We start from the raw sequence: 18,174 nt of genomic DNA on the forward strand, positions 1-18,174 counted from the left end.
AAGCATCGTGGGCTGGAATAACAGTTGATAAGTGCCAGAAGTTAGTTGACTCTATGCAACATGGATGTGAAGCAGTTCTATAAAAAAAAATAAAAAAATACCTGTGGGTATACAACTAAATATTAGGTTAGTGATTCACAGGAATGCCAAATCCACCAAAAAAAGAAAGTACATATTGTGAGTTTGTTAAGACAAAGAATCCCCTAGTCTAAAAGCTTTATGCCATGACTGTCCATAGAGGACCTATATGTGCTTAGGAAGACAGGTTGTACTTACATCTGGTGATGTTTCTAGGAGGGGAAGAAGTGTGTGACCTGATCCAATGCCCCCCTATGCACGTTTCACTCACAGCTTCATCAGGGGCATTTTTGCACGCTTTTAATTTTATCTTTGTATTAATAAAAATGTTAATTTTATTAGACTTAATTTTCCTTGTGTTGGTTATGTGTTTATCAAGAGTGCGTCTCTGTGAAATATGTTATTCTCTTGAATCTCTGCTCATATCTGTGTGGGTTTTGACAATGTACAGAGGAAGCTGCCAGTCAGTGGTGTGGGTGGGGTTATACACAGCTCAGCATTACAGCAATGTTACATCTACAGCAGGAATTCTACACCAAGGAGTCCAGCAAGACCAACTTAACTAGAATCAGGGTCTATGTCTCTACATCATGCTGCATACAGGTTACATAGCAAAAACCTGTTGATATATTCCCTTTAATAAGTTTTTATAGGATATACACTGCTCAAAAAAAATAAAGGGAACACTTAAACAACAGAATATAACTCCAAGTAAATCAAACTTCTGTGAAATCAAACTGTCCACTTAGGAAGCAACACTGATTGACAATCAATTGCACATGCTGTTGTGCAAATGGAAGAGACAACAGATGGAACTTATTGGCAATTATCAAGACACAATCAAAGGAGCGGTTCTGCAGGTGGGGACCACAGACCACATCTCAGTACCAATGCTTTCTGGTTGATGTTTTAGTCACTTTTGAATGTTGGTTGTGCTTTCACACTCGTGGTAGCATGAGATGGACTCTACAACCCACACAAGTGGCTCAGGTAGTGCAGCTCATCCAGGATGGCACATCAATGCGAGCTGTGGCAAGAAGGTTTGCTGTGTCTGTCAGCGCAGTGTCCAGAGGCTGGAGGCGCTACCAGGAGACAGGCCTGTACACCAGGAGACATGGAGGGGGCCGTAGGAAGGCAACAACCCAGCAGCAGGACCGCTACCTCCGCCTTTGTGCAAGGAGGAACAGGAGGAGCACTGCCAGAGCCCTGCAAAATGACCTCCAGCAGGCCACAAATGTGCATGTCTCTGTACAAACGGTTAGAAACCAACTCCATGAGGATAGTCTGAGGGCCCGCCGTCCACAGATGGGGGTTGAGCTCACAGCCCGAAACAGTGCAGGACGCTTAGCATTTGCCACAGAACGCCAGGCTTGGCAAATTCGCCACTGGTGCCCTGTGCTCTTCACAGATGAAAACAGGTTCACACTGAGCACATGTGACAGACGTGACAGAGTCTGGAGATGTCATGGAGAGTGATCTGCTGTCTGCAACATCCTTCAGCATGACCGGTTTGGCAGTGGGTCAGTAATGGTGTGGGGTGGCATTTCTTTGGAGGGCCGCACAGCCCTCCATGTGCTCGTCAGAGGTAGCCTGACTGCCATTAGGTACTGAGATGAGATCCTCAAACCCTTTGTGAGACCATATGCTGGTGCGGTTGGCCCTGGGTTCCTAATGCAGGACAAAGCCAGACCTCATGTGGCTGGAATGTGTCACCAGTTCCTGCAAGAGGAAGGCATTGAAGCTATGGACTGGCCCGCCCGTTCCCCAGACCTGAATCCGATTGAGCACATCTGGGACATCATGTCTCGCTCCATCCACCATCACGTTGCACCACAGACTGTCCAGGAGTTGGCGGATGCTTTAGACCAGGTCAGGGAGGAGATCCCTCAGGAGACCATCCGCCGCCTCATCAGGAGCATGCCCAGGCGTTGTACAGTAGGGAGGTCATACAGGCATGTGGAGGCCACACACAATACTGAGCATCTTTTCCTTGTCATGAGGCATTTCCACTGAAGTTGGATCAGCCTGTAATTTGATTTTCCACTTTGATTTTGATTATCATTCCAAATCCAGACCTCCATGGGATATTCATTTTGATTTACATTGATAATTGTTATGTTTTATTGTTCTGAACACATTCCACTATGCAATGAATAAAAATTTGCAACTGGAATATTTCATTCAGAGATATCTATGATGTGGTATTTTAGTTTTCCCTTTATGTTTTTGAGCAGTGTACTATCCTCATTAAGTAATCTTATATTGAATGAATAAGACTACTGCTGCTCAGTCCGTGCTGATATTACCACTACTTGGAGCATTTGCAGACGAGTATATTTTCAGACAAGTTTGATCCAACATAACATTGGATTGCGCGCGGACCAATTTAAGTCTAAGGCCAGGATCACACTTGCAACTGCAATGCGAGAAACTCACGCGAGTTTCTTGCCTCAATACCCTACACTGCCACCGGCACTCGGGACTGGAGCACTCAGCTACATAGAAATACATGAAGCCACACACTCCGGTCCCGTGTGCCAGCCACAGTGTCTGGTATTGATGTGCGAATTTCTTGCAATGCACTCGCAAGTGTGACCCCAGTGTCTAAGGCGCCGTCCACATGTCCAATTTTTCATTGGTTCAGAGACTGCGAGGAAACCATTGCTACATGCCCTAGTTTGCATGCAGTCAGATTTCTGCAAATTCACAGAAAGGAGTAATGTCTTGTCTCCATCTTCTCCCCTTCCCAGAGAATTGGTTCACACTCTGCTAACACTATGATCAAAGTCTGCCTACAGTGTGATTTGCATAAATAACAGACCTCATCATCACTGTCCCTATAAATTCCCTGTCAGTATGTATTTGGAATGTGGGAGGAAACCGGAATACCAAAAGGAAACCCACACAAACACGGGGAAAATACTCAAACTCCTTGCAGATGTCCTTGGTGGGATTTGATCCCAGGACCCCAGCGCTGCAAATCAGTAGTGCTAACCACTGAGCGACCGTGCTGCCCTAAAAATAACATGCTGCGTTGTGGGTGAGATTTAATTTACATGCTGAAAAGAAAATCTGCAGCGTGAATTGACCAGGGCTGTGGATTTGACATCTTACGTCCAATATGTCAACGTATGCAGCAGATTTTCCCTGCAGATTTCACCCTTTGCAGTGCATTACTCCCAAAGTAAAATCCACACCATTTCAGAGTACGGTAATTGCAGATATGTCCTGTGTGGCCATACGCATAGCATCGCTTAGTACAGAGGCTTTTGTTTTCTAAATGTCAATGAAGTTTTCGATACAGGCTTTGAAGCAAAAGCCCAATCGAATTTAGAAAGGAATGAGAAATGTAAGTGAGGACTTCTCTACTCGATCCACTTGTTTGAGAACTACAGCCACACCCCCCCCCCCAAGAAAAAAAAAAAAATGGTTTATATTACACTTGTCTCTATTCTAAGACTTGGGTAAGCAAAGAGTTAATAATGGAGGTAATGACTGGAAACCAATGAGTGTTCCAATAATAAGAATACATTATGTAACTATGCAGACACATAAAATAATTAGATAAATGGCAGAAATTAGCCCCTTACATAAACATAGAACTTTAAACTACAATCAACAAGCTATTAACATACATTCAGCGTTGTAAACAAGCAATTTACCGCAATCTCCCTGCACATTAATTGTAGCACATTTCTATTTTCAGAGCTGAGATCTCTAGACTTGTTTTTGTAAGCTTAATAATTAGATAACTTCCATTTTTCTTGTAGTTAGCAGAAAGTATCTGATTACTAATGAGGAGAGCTGTGACTGCGCCATCAGGAGATATTGCATTATCTCTTTTCATTTCTCTACTGCATGGCCAGGGTGAACCTATGGGGGTAATTAAAGGGGGTATTTTATGCTCTCTGTACAATAATATGGATTTCATAGAGGGGAATCCAGTCCTTAAACCCCAAAGTCAAAATAAATACTCTTTCTTTAAAGGAGTCATCAATGTAATCATGAATTACTCATATTTACAAAGTCATCCAGCACTATGGAAAGCCAAGTAGGAACCCGCAGACACCCTAGAGCGGTTACCGACCTCCTCAGACTTTACACCATCCAGACAACCCATTTTCTAAATATTTCCAAATAGGATGATGATTTCCATATTTCTCATTTACCAGTTAAATAAAAAAAAAACCAAATAAACAAAGGGTGCATTTTAGAAATAGTCAACTCAGCAGGTTTTTGTAATCTGTGGAGCAGCATGGTGTAGGGGCTGAGAACCTTATTCCAGAGATGTGTCACTTACTGGGCTGTGTGGTGTGGTTTCAATAAAATCAGTGTTTCATCAGGATGGGATTATCACTACAGGACTAGGAACCTGCCTATGTAGTTTACACAGAAAGCTGCCAATCAGTGGTGTGGGCGGGGTTATACACAGCTCAGCATTCAGAGCTCTGCAGCAAAAGAAAACTGTGATTGTATCAAAATGACAGTCTACAGACCAACAATTGGCTTAGCTGAAATCAGGCTCTCAGCCCCCACATCATGATGCTCTCAGACTACACAACAAAAAAAACTGCTGATAGATTCCCGTTATTGATCAGACAATTTAGGTTTTTTTCCAGGCCTGCATAGCTATACATATAAATTATAATTATTATCTTTTTCTTTTGTTGGGAGGGGGTTAGATTTTTTTCATTTTCTACTTCCACTGAATGAATTCTCTGGGTTATTATGGTTTTGTGGATACCTAATGTGTATAGATTTTTGTTTTAAACCTTTTTTATATGTATGTATTTTATACTTTTTTTTTTCTAAACTTAAAAACTTGCTATTTTTATCATTTTCTATTCCTTCTGATGATACATTTTTCATATATGTACTGGAAAAAAAAGTATATTATGTTCAAAATAAAGGCCTATGATTTCTGCACCCATGGGGAGCATGTTATTCTTTCCCCTGTAAAGGCGTAACTATAGCATTATAAGGGAAAACAGGCCACTGTATTGACACCAGTCACTGGCAGAGCCAATCTGGGCTTGCTAGGCAAAACCAGACCCCTAGCGATCACTAGAAAACAGGGCTGTGGAGTCGGAGTTGTGGGGTCGGTGTCCATTTTGGTAGAGTCAGAGTCGGTATAAAATGGACCAACTCCTACCATATATAATACATTTTAGTACAATGCAGGATGTGCTGTAATTTTTTAATAATTTGGGCAAGTGATGAAATGTCCTATGAATGTCTGTTCTGTTCCTGATCTAAGGATCTCGGCTTTTAGTGGAGATGAATCTGTGCTGCTCTTTATGTACCTGCTCAGTAGTGAGGCAGTGCTGTGGAGTCAGGGAAATTGAGGAGTCAGAGGTTTGGCTTACTGACTCCACAGCCCTGGAGAAAACAAGCTGTAATAAACTACTTTTGTATCTTCCTCAAGGTCTCTGACTGTCAGAGACCCAACCTGTTCCTGCCAGATTGAAGGAGCAGAATCTTTAATCTGGCACTTAAAACAAAATCTGTCAGCAGGTTTTTGGCATGTAATTTGAGAGCAGCATGATATAGGGGCAGAGAGGCCGATTCCAACAATGTGTCACTTAATAGACTGTGTGTTGCAGTTTTAATAATCTGCTGGCACTAAAACACTCATTTTATCACTGCAGAACTAGGTGTGACATGCCTCCTGGTCAACTTGTTTTGTATAACCAGGCCGCATCACTAATTTCTATCAACCCAGTGTACACAGAAAGCTGCCAATCAGTAACGTGAATGCGGTTATACAGAGCTCAGCATTCTGAGCTCTGCTACATCTGCAGTAAAGAAAACAGTGGTTTATAAAGATCAGGGTCTCAGTCTCTATATCATGCTGCTCTAGGATTACATAGCAATACCCTGCTGACAGATTCTTTTTAAATTTACCATGGCAAAAGACTAAAGTTAAGCACCAATTCACAGAGTTTGATTGTTATCATCAGGTTAAAGGAAACGTCCAGGTTAGAAAAAAAAAATTTATTTTTATGACAGAGGACCGAAAGTGGTGCTGTAGATTGCAATCTTTTGGCGTTAAGCCATTCTTTTGCAGAAGATTTATACAAAAAAAGAAATACACCAAGCATCTATCATTTATTTACATTTATTATAAAACACAGCTCCATGATTCTGCTCGCTCAGACATTTTGGTGGCGTAAAGTGACGGGTTTTTAGGTGTCATCTTTTTTAGATTTCGACACAATTTCATTTACTTTTCCGAGTTCTCCAAATGACATTGTGGCGGAGCCTCTCTTGGCTGGCTTTGCCTGAAAGTACAAAATGAGAGAGAGAGAGAGAAAAAAAAATGTTTCAGGTCTGTTAGTAATTTTCTCGTGGAGCACTCTGGCTCTATTGAACAATCTCATGGTGCGCAGCACAGGTAATGGAAGCGAGAATGTTTTGTAGACTGAAAAACACTGGATGCATTGAATATAGAAGCGATATAAATGTTCCACTTGTTAAATAATAATGACAAACAGAAATAAGTAACCGGACTCATTGATAGATATGGACACTGGGGAAATTGTTATCATTTTGCAAGAAATATTTTGTGCACTGCATGAAAATGGGACACAGTTTTTCAAAACTTTGGCAGCAGTGTGATGGCCTGATGTTGGTCGTCCACTTCTGGAGACCATATCTGCATTTGTAGAGATGAAGTAGCCACCAACTTATAGGCCTGCTACGGTATAGTGCCCCACTCATAGATGATGAATGAAAATGGCTAAGGAAAATTTGTATGGCTATGAAAAATATATTATGCTGCAGACAAACATATAACATTGTTGTTTCATTGGCAGACATGTTTACAGGGGTCAAGGGTTGAGAATGGACGTGCCTTAGGCACGCGATTATAGGCTAGGGCCCTCTTATACAGATAAAGATAGAGCCCTGGATAACCCCTTTAACTATTAGTTCTTATGCCCACAGTAAAAAGTTAAGAGGCAGGTAGTTGCTAACAGCCCAGCGCAGATCTCTGCTGACACTGAGCGGTCAGTGGCCACTCACTCATGCCGGCAATTCAGCGGCTTCTGCTGACGTCCCATTAACAGGTCAGCGGCTTCTCTTCCGCTCTGCTCTGTTGACTGGGCGTAGCTGCCGATGTCATTCTGAGTGACAGCCATCTCACAGCTGCATAACTGTTAGGAATCCAGCTGTCAGTCAGCATGATGTTGGCAAACACGCTCTGTCAACCCAGCAGTCCAGAAGAACAAGTGCTGTTTTTTTATGTGAAAAATCAGAAACACCGGCAGTAGATGTTAGTGGTAACTCGAGTCGGATAGAACAGGCACAGAGTTTATGACTAGTTACTAACTACCTGCTGTAAGTTTTTTGGCTCATAGTAAAAATATAATTTAGTCATGGATAACCCCTTTAATAGCGTTTTCCAACCCTTGGGGAATTTCTGTAATCACTGCAGCATGGTGAATCCCAACAGTGTGTAACAAACACGAATAGGCTGGTTTTGCACATCAGTTTTTCTGTTATTTCCATGGATAAATCACAGTGCCATTACAATGAATGCGGCTTTGTACACCGACTGTCTGCAACAAAAACAAGAAGACAAATCCTACTTTGATCCACGTTGCAAATCAAACTTGTCAATGCAAGTTATGGCCCCATAAAAAAAATAAATAAAGAAATGATAGCACAACGATGTGCCTTCCGTAGTAGAAGCCAATCAATGTTTTCTTCTTCATACGAGAAAAACGGATTATGGCTCAGTGGTCATCACTGGTGCTTTGCAGTCATGGAGTCCTGCTGTCAAAGGACAAAACCTGCAAAGTTTGAGGGTATGTACACATGTTGCAGATTTGCCTGCAGAATTTCCTGCACAGAATCTGCACCTCTTGGCAGAAATCACAGGTAAAAATCGGCGCGTTTTTGATGCGGATTGTATGCTTTTTTTTCATGCGGATTGTATGCGTTTTTGTAAGCTAAATAAAAGGTATGTTATTTAACAAAAGAAAAAAAAAGTTTTGTGATGTAATTTATGGTCCAACCTCCTCTTTTACATTTGTCCAACCCACACTCCATTACACACAAATAGATAGATAGATAGATAGATAGACAGACAGATAAATAGATAAATAATAGCAAGGCAGATGTTAATTAACGAACAAAATGTTTAGTTTTGAAAAAAAAAAAGAGAAAAAAAAATGGCGTGGGCTCCTGCGCAATTTTCTGCGCCAGAGAGGGAAAGCCAAAGGCCGGGGGCCAATATTTGTAGCCTGGGAAGGGGGTAATACCCATGGCCCCTTCCCAGGCTATGAATATCAGCCCGCAGCTGTCTGCATAGCCTTTACTGGCTATTAAACTAGGGGGACCCCCCCAAAGAAAGGACATGGGGTCCCCCTATATTTTATAGCCAGAAAGGCCACGCTGACAGCTGCGGGCTAATATTCATAGCCTAGGAAGGGGCCATGCATATTGCCCCCCCCCCCCCCCCTCTTCCCGGCTACAAAATACCAGCCTGCAGCCGCCCTAGAAATGGCACATCTGTACAATGCGCCAATTCTGGCATTTAGCCTCTCTCATCCCACTGCTGTGTAGTGGTGGCATAAGGGGTAATATGGGGTTAATGTCACCTTGCTATTGTAAGGTGACATTAAGCCCGGTTAATAATGGAGAGGCGCCTATGGATTATTAATCTTATAGTAATAAAGGGTTAAAAAAAACGCACATTAAGAATAAAGTATTTTAATCAAATAAAACATGAGTTTTTCATAATTTTTATTGTACGCCTAAATCCATTTGAAGGAACCGATCGCCTGCAAAAAAATTAGAAAAAACAAACCAACAGTATACTCCTTGATCGGACATAGTCCCTCTTTAATAACGAGTGTCCCACGATGATCTCCACTATAGAGCTGTCACATCAGCAGACGTGACCGCTCTATAGGCCTCCAATGTCACACTGACCGGAGATAACCCTCCCGCAGCGTGTCATCAGGGTATGTGCACACGGTGCGGATTCTGCTGCGGATCCGCAGTGTTTCTGCAGCTGCGGGTCCACAGCAGATTTAGGTGCGTTGTACAGTACCATTGCTTTTAATGGTAAACTGTAAACCGCTGTGCACATGGTGCGGACTTTTCCGCGCGGTTTTGCTGCGGTTTACAATCCGCAGCATGTCAATTCTTTTGTCCAGAAACGCTGCGGTTTCACACCTCATCCATTATGAGGTGTAAAGCCACAGGGCAAAACCGCAGATAAACCGCAGGACTTTAGTCCTGCGGATTTATCTGCGGTTTTCACTACAAAATCCGCAGAGGCAAAAAACTCCGTGTGCACATCGCCTCAGAGTTAAGCCTCTCGCTTTACGGCACTACAGTGTGAAAAAATTCTCACGCTGTAGTGCCGCAAAGTGACAGGTGAACTCACTGTGGGCATAAGAACTCAGGTGACCCGTCGGCAGCGGAGTGATACAATGCGGAGGATTATCTCCGTCATTGTATCACCAGAGCCCCTGGAGATCGGCCGCATCTGCTGATATGACTGCTCTCCACAGGAGATCGTCGTGGGACAATCGTTATTAATTGGATTAGGTCGGACACAGGAAGCATAGTGCTTATTATTTTAAAATTTTTTTCAGGTGAGCGAGGAGCTTTGGGGATTAACTGATTATGGCAAGTATGGACTATGTGTGTGTTTTTTTTTTTACATTCAACACATTGGCTAGATGATGGGACTACTACTGTCCCATCATTGGCTAATGTGTCACTGTAGCAGGCATAGCTGAATGGGACTAGTACTCCCATCGGACGATGCCTGCATACACACACACACTGACACAGCCCAGCAGACTCCCGCCGACACCGTACACAGCCCGCCAACCCCGCACACAGCCCCGCCGACACGGATTCACGCAGACACTGGCACACACACTACACGCAGACCCTGCCCCGCACACAGACACGCACACAGTCACCGCCCACACACTTCCCTCCTCCCGGTCCGCAGCATTTCTCACACCCACATCTGCAGCAAAACTGCAGATCTTTTTTACATCTGCGGCTTTGCTGCGGATGTGCCTGCCTCTATGCAAGTCAATGGGTGCAGAACGCTGCAGTTCCGCACAAAGAATTGACAAGCTGCGGAAAATAAAACGCTGCGAATCCGCGCGTTTTTTTCCGCAGCATGTGCACAGCGTTTTTGGATTTCCCATTAACATTGTGTGCACTAGGGTGACCGCAAAAAATCGATGTCGCAATTTTGTCCGTCTGGACCCCACAAAACGATTCCCCTTTCCAGATATTGAGATAGCCAAAATTTGAGCTCGATCAAACGATGTTAACCCGTGTCGCTCGTCGCTCAAAGTTTGAAAAAATCCAAATTGAGGTATTTTAAGATTTAGGTATTTTGCATAGTCTGTTAGACTATAAAGAATGTGACAACAACATTGCAGAAATAGCCCTGACCAAATTTTCCAACCATTTGTGGTATTTGAATGCAGAGTTGGTGGGATTATCGTTTTTTGATCCCACCATTACAGACAATGAAAAGTTGTTAATGGCTAATAAATTGCTCAGTAGCACAGATGAACCATCAGAGCACGCTAGGGTTGTAAAGCCAAAAGTTAGGAAAGAAAAATTAAAAGAGGTAGGAAGTAACCGACTTTAACGACCTTCTGACAAAAGATGAAGAACAAAAGCAATATGTCCTGCAAGTTGTAAGCAAATGCCGAGCATTATATTCTGACGTTTCAAAAACTACTTTAACAAAAGCTCTAGAATAGATTAGATAACTATGTAAAATTATCAACTCATGTAGGTTAGCGTGCTCTGATGGTTCATCTGTGCTACTGAGCAATTTATTAGCCATTAACAACTTTTCATTGTCTGTAATGGTGGGATCAAAAAACGATAATCCCACCAACTCTGCATTCAAATACCACAAATGGTTCGAAAATTTGGTCAGGGCTATTTCTGCAATGTTGTTGTCACATTCTTTATAGTCTAACAGACTATGCAAAATACCTAAATCTTAAAATACCTCAATTTGGATTTTTTAAAACTTTGAGCAACGAGCGGCACGGGTTAACGTCGTTTGATCGAGCTGAAATTTTGGCTCTCTCAATATCTGGAAAGGGGAATCGTTCTGTGGGGTCCAGATGAACAAGATTCCGACATTTTTTCCCCCCCATATGAGATCCGGTCACCCTAGTGTGCACTCTACACTGCAGATTTGATGCAATTCCGCGCATCCAAAAACACTGCAGAAACACATGAAAATCCGCAATGTGTGCACATACCCTGAATGTTCACCAAATTTTGCTTGGGCTTCACCATACATTCCACTCTCCAAATACATAATGATTGTCATAGCACAATGAGGGGAAAAAAAAGAAAGAAAAAACACATCCATTTTATATGTATGAGTAAAAAAAAAAAAAAGTAAGTCTAAAGATGGTTGGTGCATGGCTACGAGTAAGCAAATCGCATACTTGTGGTCACGTGACAACCAAACCGGCAAACAGAGCCGAATCTTGACAGTGTATATATTCCACACAGTTAGGATTTGGCAAACTGCAGGTTTAAGATAAGACTAATACATACTCTCCCAGATTTAACAGTTTACCTGTGATTCATGAGGCTTCCACCCGATCATACAGTAGATCTGAAATGTGGCAGGTACAGAGCCATCCTCCTCTCCATACATATCTACAAAATAAAATGTACATTAGGAACACGTTTATGTAATGGATTACAGGAAGATAAAATCTAGACTGATTTGTTTCCAGAGAGACCAGCCATCTGGACTGATAGTACATGTATAAAATTATATAAACGCAATCAGCAAATAATCAGACATATTAACAGCCCCATAGGTTCTATTGGGTACATGAATCTGTATGAAAAACAGAGATATAACACATAAGTGACAAACGGGTATCTGAATTAGGCCCAAGACTGCATCTAAGAAGAGATAAAATAGCCTACTTCACAGAGGCTACTTAAGGGGAATATAATTTCTTAAGAAACCATAGAAGACATTGTTCCTTTTAGTTCTGGGAAACAGACAAACAAGATGCAAATCATTAAAGCCATAATAAACAGCATAAAGTCAGAGTGCTCTGCTTCTTACAGCAACGGCGGAAAACCAAGAAAAAAGATTTTTAAACAAAAAAGGATTGTACAAGGGCAGCAGGATACCTTGATATATGGCCGCAGCTGCGAGCATTGAATCTCTGTGCAGAAGGCATCTCCTGTTCCAAGCACAGTTGCTCTCGCCCATACCTAGAACATACACGGGAATACAAATGACTAACTTCCCCATCTGCTTTGTTTTTGGTCAGAATGTGAATTGTGATTTTTGCATTTCCATCTCTTCCATTTCTACCATGAAGAATGAACACTCAGCACTAAGTGCAAAAACATTTAAAGAGGTTCTCTGGTAGTTTATAAGCTTTACAAGAGTAAAGCCAATCTGGAGGGGGAAAAAAACTGATTAGTTACCACTGGAACCTGCTCCCCCGCCAGCGCTTACGCTCTTGACTGTCTACGCCGGACTGGAAATGAGCATGTGGAGGCAAGTGATTGGCTGAAGGGTCAGGTGACTGGGATATTGAACAACTTTATGTAGATGTAAAAAACTGCATGTGTTCCAAGAACCAAACGCACGGGGTATACTTCTTCCACAAAACATATTTTTTACGGAGACCAGTGTACACACAGGAAAAAAACGTTTCTGGCATGCATGGCCTTTACCAAGCCAAGAAAAATGCATTTTTTTTTCTTGGCTTGATAAAGGTCCTGTGTGGCCAAAACATTGCTACTTTTCCTGTGTGTACATCAGAGTCAATAAAAATATCTTTTGTGGAGGGAAAAAAAAAAAATCAAATCAATTACGCAACTTTTTTTTTTTATTTTGGCAAGGGCAAAAAAGGTGCCCTACTTTTACGGATTGTCCAGGAATTTCTGGATGGCTGGCTAGCCAGTGTGGTAGGAGTGAAATATCGATTGGTTATAAAAAATAAACAGTGATTTTTATCCCCCTCGGAGCTCTTTCAAATGAACAAAAATAAAAATTATTGCCTCGCAGGACAATCCCAAACTACTTCTGCTTGTTATGACTGACATCACAAGGCTTTGGGATATATACAGTTGTGGCCAAAAGTATTGACACCCCTGCAATTCTGTCAGATAATACTCAGTTTCTTCCTGAAAATGATTGCAAACAAATTCTTTGGTATTATTATCTTCATTTAATTTGTCTTAAATGAAAAAACACAAAAAGAATTGTCCTAAAGCCAAATTGGATATAATTCCACACCAAAAATAGAAAAGAGGGTGGACAAAAGTATTGGCACTGTTCGAAAAATCATGTGATGCTTCTCTAATTTGTGTAATTAACAGCACCTGTAACTTACCTGTGGCACCTAACAGGTGTTGGCAATAACTAAATCACACTTGCAGCCAGTTGACGTGGATTAAAGTTGACTCAACCTCTGTCCTGTGTCCTTGTGTGTACCACATTGCGCATGGAGAAAAGAAAGAAGACCAAAGAACTGTCTGAGGACTTGAGAAACCAAATTGTGAGGAAGCATGAGCAATCTCAAGGCTACAAGTCCATCTCCAAAGACCTGAATGATCCTGTGTTTACCGTGCGCAGTGTCATCAAGAAGTTTAAAGCCCATGGCACTGTAGCTAACCTCCCTAGATGTGGACGGAAAAGAAAAATTGACATGAGATTTCAACGCAAGACTGTGCGGATGTTGGATAAAGAACCTCGACTAACATCCAAACAAGTTCAAGCTGCACTGCAGTCCGAGGGTACAACAGTGTCAACCCGTACTATCCGTCGGCGTCTGAATGAAAAGGGACTGTATGGTAGGAGACCCAGGAAGAACCCACTTCTTACCCCGAGACATAAAGCCAGGCTGGAGTTAGCCAAAAACTTACCTGAAAAAGCCTAAAACGTTTTGGAAGAATGTTCTCTGGTCAGATGAGACAAAAGTAGAGCTTTTTGGGCAAAGGCATCAACATAGAGTTTACAGGAGAAAAAAAAAAGGCATTCAAAGAAAAGAACACGGTCCCTAAAGTCAAATATGGCGGAGGTTCCCTGATGTTTTGGGGTTGCTTTGCTGACTCTGGCACTGGACTGCTTGACCGTGTGCATGGCATTATGAAGTCTGAAGACTACCAACAAATTTTGCAGCATAATGTAGGGCCCAGTGTGAGAAAGCTGGATCTCCCTCAGAGGTCATGGATCTTCCAGCAGGACAATGACCCAAAACACACTTCAAAAAGCACTAGAAAATGGTTTGAGAGAAAGCACTGGAGACTTCTAAGGTGGCCAGCAATGAGTCCAGACCTGAATCCCATAGAACACCTGTGGAGAGATCTAAAAATGGCAGTTTGGAGAAGGCACCCTACAAATATCAGGGACCTGGAGCAGTTTGCCAAAGAAGAATGGTCTAAAAATCCAGCAGAGCATTGTAAGAAACTCATTGATGGTTATCGGAAGCGGTTGGTCGCAGTTATTTTGGCTAAAGGTTGTGCAACCAAGTATTAGGCTGAGGGTGCCAATACTTTTGTCTGGCCCATTTTTGGAGTTTTGTGTGAAATGATCAATGTTTTGCTTTTTGCTTCATTCTCTTTTGTGTTTTCTCATTTAAGACAAATTAAATTAAGAAAATAATACCAAAGAATTTGTGTTTGCAATCATTTTCAGGAAGAAACTGAGTATTATCTGACAGAATTGCAGGGGTGTCAATACTTTTGGGGACAACTGTACACTCAGTAGCCATCTGACAACCTATAGATTACACCAACCACCAATCAAAAGGCCTATTAACCATAGAAAACCAGACAGGGTGTACTTATTAAATATTATTTTATTTTTATTTATATTGTACAAGTGGTTATATAAAAAACCAATTAAAAACAAAAAAAGTGCACGTATAGGAACGATTTAACAAAATTCTAAAATAAATAGGACCCATTTACATATCAAATATGCATACCTCATATATTATAAAGTGACCATTTTCCAAAAGGATTATAAAAAAGTGCAAATGCATAAAAATAGTTATAATACCATAACAAAAAATGGTAAATCACAATCATAAAAAGTGCAATGTGCAAAATTGTCACATAGTGATATTATATCATATTCAAAAAAAAAAAAATGGAAGAAAGAGGGAGAACCACATGTGCCTTTAAAAAAAATCAAATGTGTATATCCACAAGGTTTTTCACATATACAAGATGAAGTGCAAAGTGCATGTGCAATTGAAACAATGCACATTATATAAAGCAATCAGTGCCTCCTTTTTTAAAAAATGCAGCCAATTATATTTTAAGAGGATTAGCATAAATGGATCTTATACCTTTAAGGGTCACCACGTCCCTATCACGCGCTCCCCGACGTGCGTTTCGGAATTCTTCCTTCAGCATCATCCTGATGAAGGAAGGATTCCGAAACGCGCGTCGGGGAGCGTGTGATAGGGACGTGGTGACCCTTAAAGGTATAAGATCCATTTATGCTAATCCTCTTAAAATATAATTGGCTGCATTTTTTAAAAAAGGAGGCACTGATTGCTTTATATAATGTGCATGGTTTCAATTGCACATGCACTTCATCTTGTATATGTGAAAAACCTTGTGGATATACACATTTGATTTTTTTAAAGGCACATGTGGTTCTCCCTCTTTCTTCCATTTTTTTTTTAATATGATATAATATCACTATGTGACAATTTTGCACATTGCACATTGCCCTTTTTATGATTGTGATTTATCATTTTTTGTTATGGTATTATAACTTTTTATGCATTTGCACTTTTTTATAATCCTTTTGAAAAATGGTCACTTTATAATATGAGGTATGCATATTTGATATGTAAATGGGTCCTATTTATTTTACAATTTTGTTAAATCGTTCCTATACGTGCACTTTTTTTGTTTTTAATTGGTTTTTTATATAACCACTTGTACAATATAAATAAAAATAAAATATTTAATAAGTACACCCTGTCTGGTTTTCTATGGTTAATAGGTCTTTTGATTGGTTGGTTGGTGTAATCTATCTTAACTAGTGTGTAATCACTAATTTCACTGAACACTGGTGGTATATTTTTTTATTATTATTATTATTAATGATTGATTAGTGCATCATATTATATTGATATATACTATATCCAGTGTCTGTGTGTTTCTATCTGACAACCTATAAATGAACCTTGGCGATGGTACAAAGTTGTGCAAAAATTACATATATTCAATATAATGGTAAACCACAGCAACTTGGTACCGTCACTACACCCTATGTGCAATTTAAGCAAGGTGGCCATTTTTCTGTCATATAATTTATAAACTACAATAATCTTAAAATCCTATAAAATAAAAGAAAATGCGTACTTACCTTGTAAATCTTTCATCAGTTCAAACATCCCAGGATAGTGAACCTGGATTTCATCTGTATCCTGCAGAGAGAGAAATATGACCACGTGCACACAAGACAATAAAGCTGCGACTGAATTATTACAGCTTCTTATCATTTCCATTACAACAGCTAATATATCAGGGTGCGCCGCTTCCATGAGGTATGGATTTGGTGCTGGGGTTAAAGAGATGACTGGAGCAAGAGGGCAATATAACTTAATAGCTATGTCATCAACAACTACAGTATAATGAATGGCAAAGATCAGATGGAACCGAGCAGCCATAAAACACATGCCTGGCCAGAGATCCTCGCTAAACCTTTCCCTTCACCTGCACAGCAATGTAAGAGTGGAAAAAAATGTGTGTCACTTTGTCTTCATGCCAACTGATACAGCTAGATAACCCCAGGGAACCCCAGAAAAAAAAAAAGTTCTTACAGCCCGGAAGGGTTTACTTTGGTCTTGCATTTTCCGCGCAATAGCCACTGATGGGTAAAAGTAGTATTACACACTGGCAATTAACAATGGTCGACCCTGTAATATAGGGATCTGCAAAAGTTTTTTTTTCTTTTTTTTACAAAGCAGAGACCAAAATAGGGTACTCCTTCTATTATGTCCATATTAATATGGAGTATCGACAGGGATGTCTTTATGACACTGCCCCTTATGCAGCCCATTTTCATTCGCAGATGCATTCACAATTCGCCAGGTGTCTCAGCTGCACTCTAAAAGCAATTATTCATTGCTCATCTTCCTACATTTAAGGAAATATAACCCCTCTGACATATCTCAGGTATTATTCTTCCAGGATCAAGCGCAACAATTACAAAATTGTATAGAGAAATTTGCCTACACCTGTGCTCACTCAAGAAGCGGCCATACCGCACTTCCGAGATGGCACACATTACAAATTGCGAGCCTTAATTCCAACTATTCCTTTTGTGAAGTAGCGCTGTCATCTAAGTAGGGGATACTCGCTCAGCAGCAACAAAAAAAGCAGATCCGGCACAGGTTTTCCATAAAATTATAACTTCATGCGGTTTATTATGCAGCATAAACCGTGACCAATAACATAAAGTTCATATCACAAGCATAGCGTCCATTACAGAGCTTCCTTCTGTTAAGCCTGTGGTCACACAGGTTACTCAATGTCCAGTACTCAGGCTCTTCAGCCTCAAAGTTATCTCATCAGTCAGGGTTCTCTCACGGCTGTTCCTCCATGCTGCATGCATCCATTCCCTCCAGGGAACTAACAGGCACACTTCGCCATTACTCACAGCCACTTCACACGTGCTGTCAGGCAGGAAGCCCCATCTCAGCGGGACCTTCCACTTCCACCTTCCAACCAGGTCCCAGCATTCATCCCTTGTGACTCACCCTGGCCACATTATATCGTTCATAGCCACGCCCACTGGGTCACATGACTGACCTCATCACAGGTCCTTCAGGCATTTTCACACTCTTTACAACAGTGCTTTAAACACACCCCCCTGGGTGGGTTTGTAGGTAACCAGGTACGCCCATCTCTCTAGTTACCTGGAGACTTCTCCCTTACACGTAGAAACGACACCTCAGCAGTATTACTGCTGGTCAATACATGCATCAGTCTCCATCTCAAGGCCACCCACCTTGAGATACATAACGGTCCTTCATGGTTCTGCCATTCATCCTTTCTCCTAGGACATCCGCACAGCGC

The 18,174-nt window shown here is 41.3% G+C and overlaps 1 protein-coding gene across 4 annotated transcripts in view; it reads right to left on the reverse strand.

Moving 5' to 3' along the window:
- Positions 1–6,180: 6,180 nt before the first annotated feature.
- Positions 6,181–18,174, reverse strand: part of NDUFAF5 (NADH:ubiquinone oxidoreductase complex assembly factor 5) — a 65,618-nt gene continuing 53,624 nt past the window's right edge. For all 4 annotated transcript variants that reach the window (XM_073553814.1, XM_073553815.1, XM_073553813.1 and 1 more), the window contains 4 exons: positions 16,460–16,520; positions 12,247–12,330; positions 11,672–11,754; positions 6,181–6,359 (listed from right to left, as the gene is read on the reverse strand). In XM_073553814.1, coding sequence (XP_073409915.1) covers positions 6,264–6,359; positions 11,672–11,754; positions 12,247–12,330; positions 16,460–16,520 — 324 coding nt within the window. In that variant the 3' untranslated portion in view covers positions 6,181–6,263. The remainder of the gene's footprint in view (positions 6,360–11,671; positions 11,755–12,246; positions 12,331–16,459; positions 16,521–18,174) is intronic.

This window comes from Dendrobates tinctorius, unplaced genomic scaffold, assembly GCF_039654945.1.
Source record: "Dendrobates tinctorius isolate UK_male_01 unplaced genomic scaffold, ASM3965494v1 ptg000203l, whole genome shotgun sequence".
Taxonomy (NCBI): Eukaryota; Metazoa; Chordata; class Amphibia; order Anura; family Dendrobatidae; genus Dendrobates; species Dendrobates tinctorius.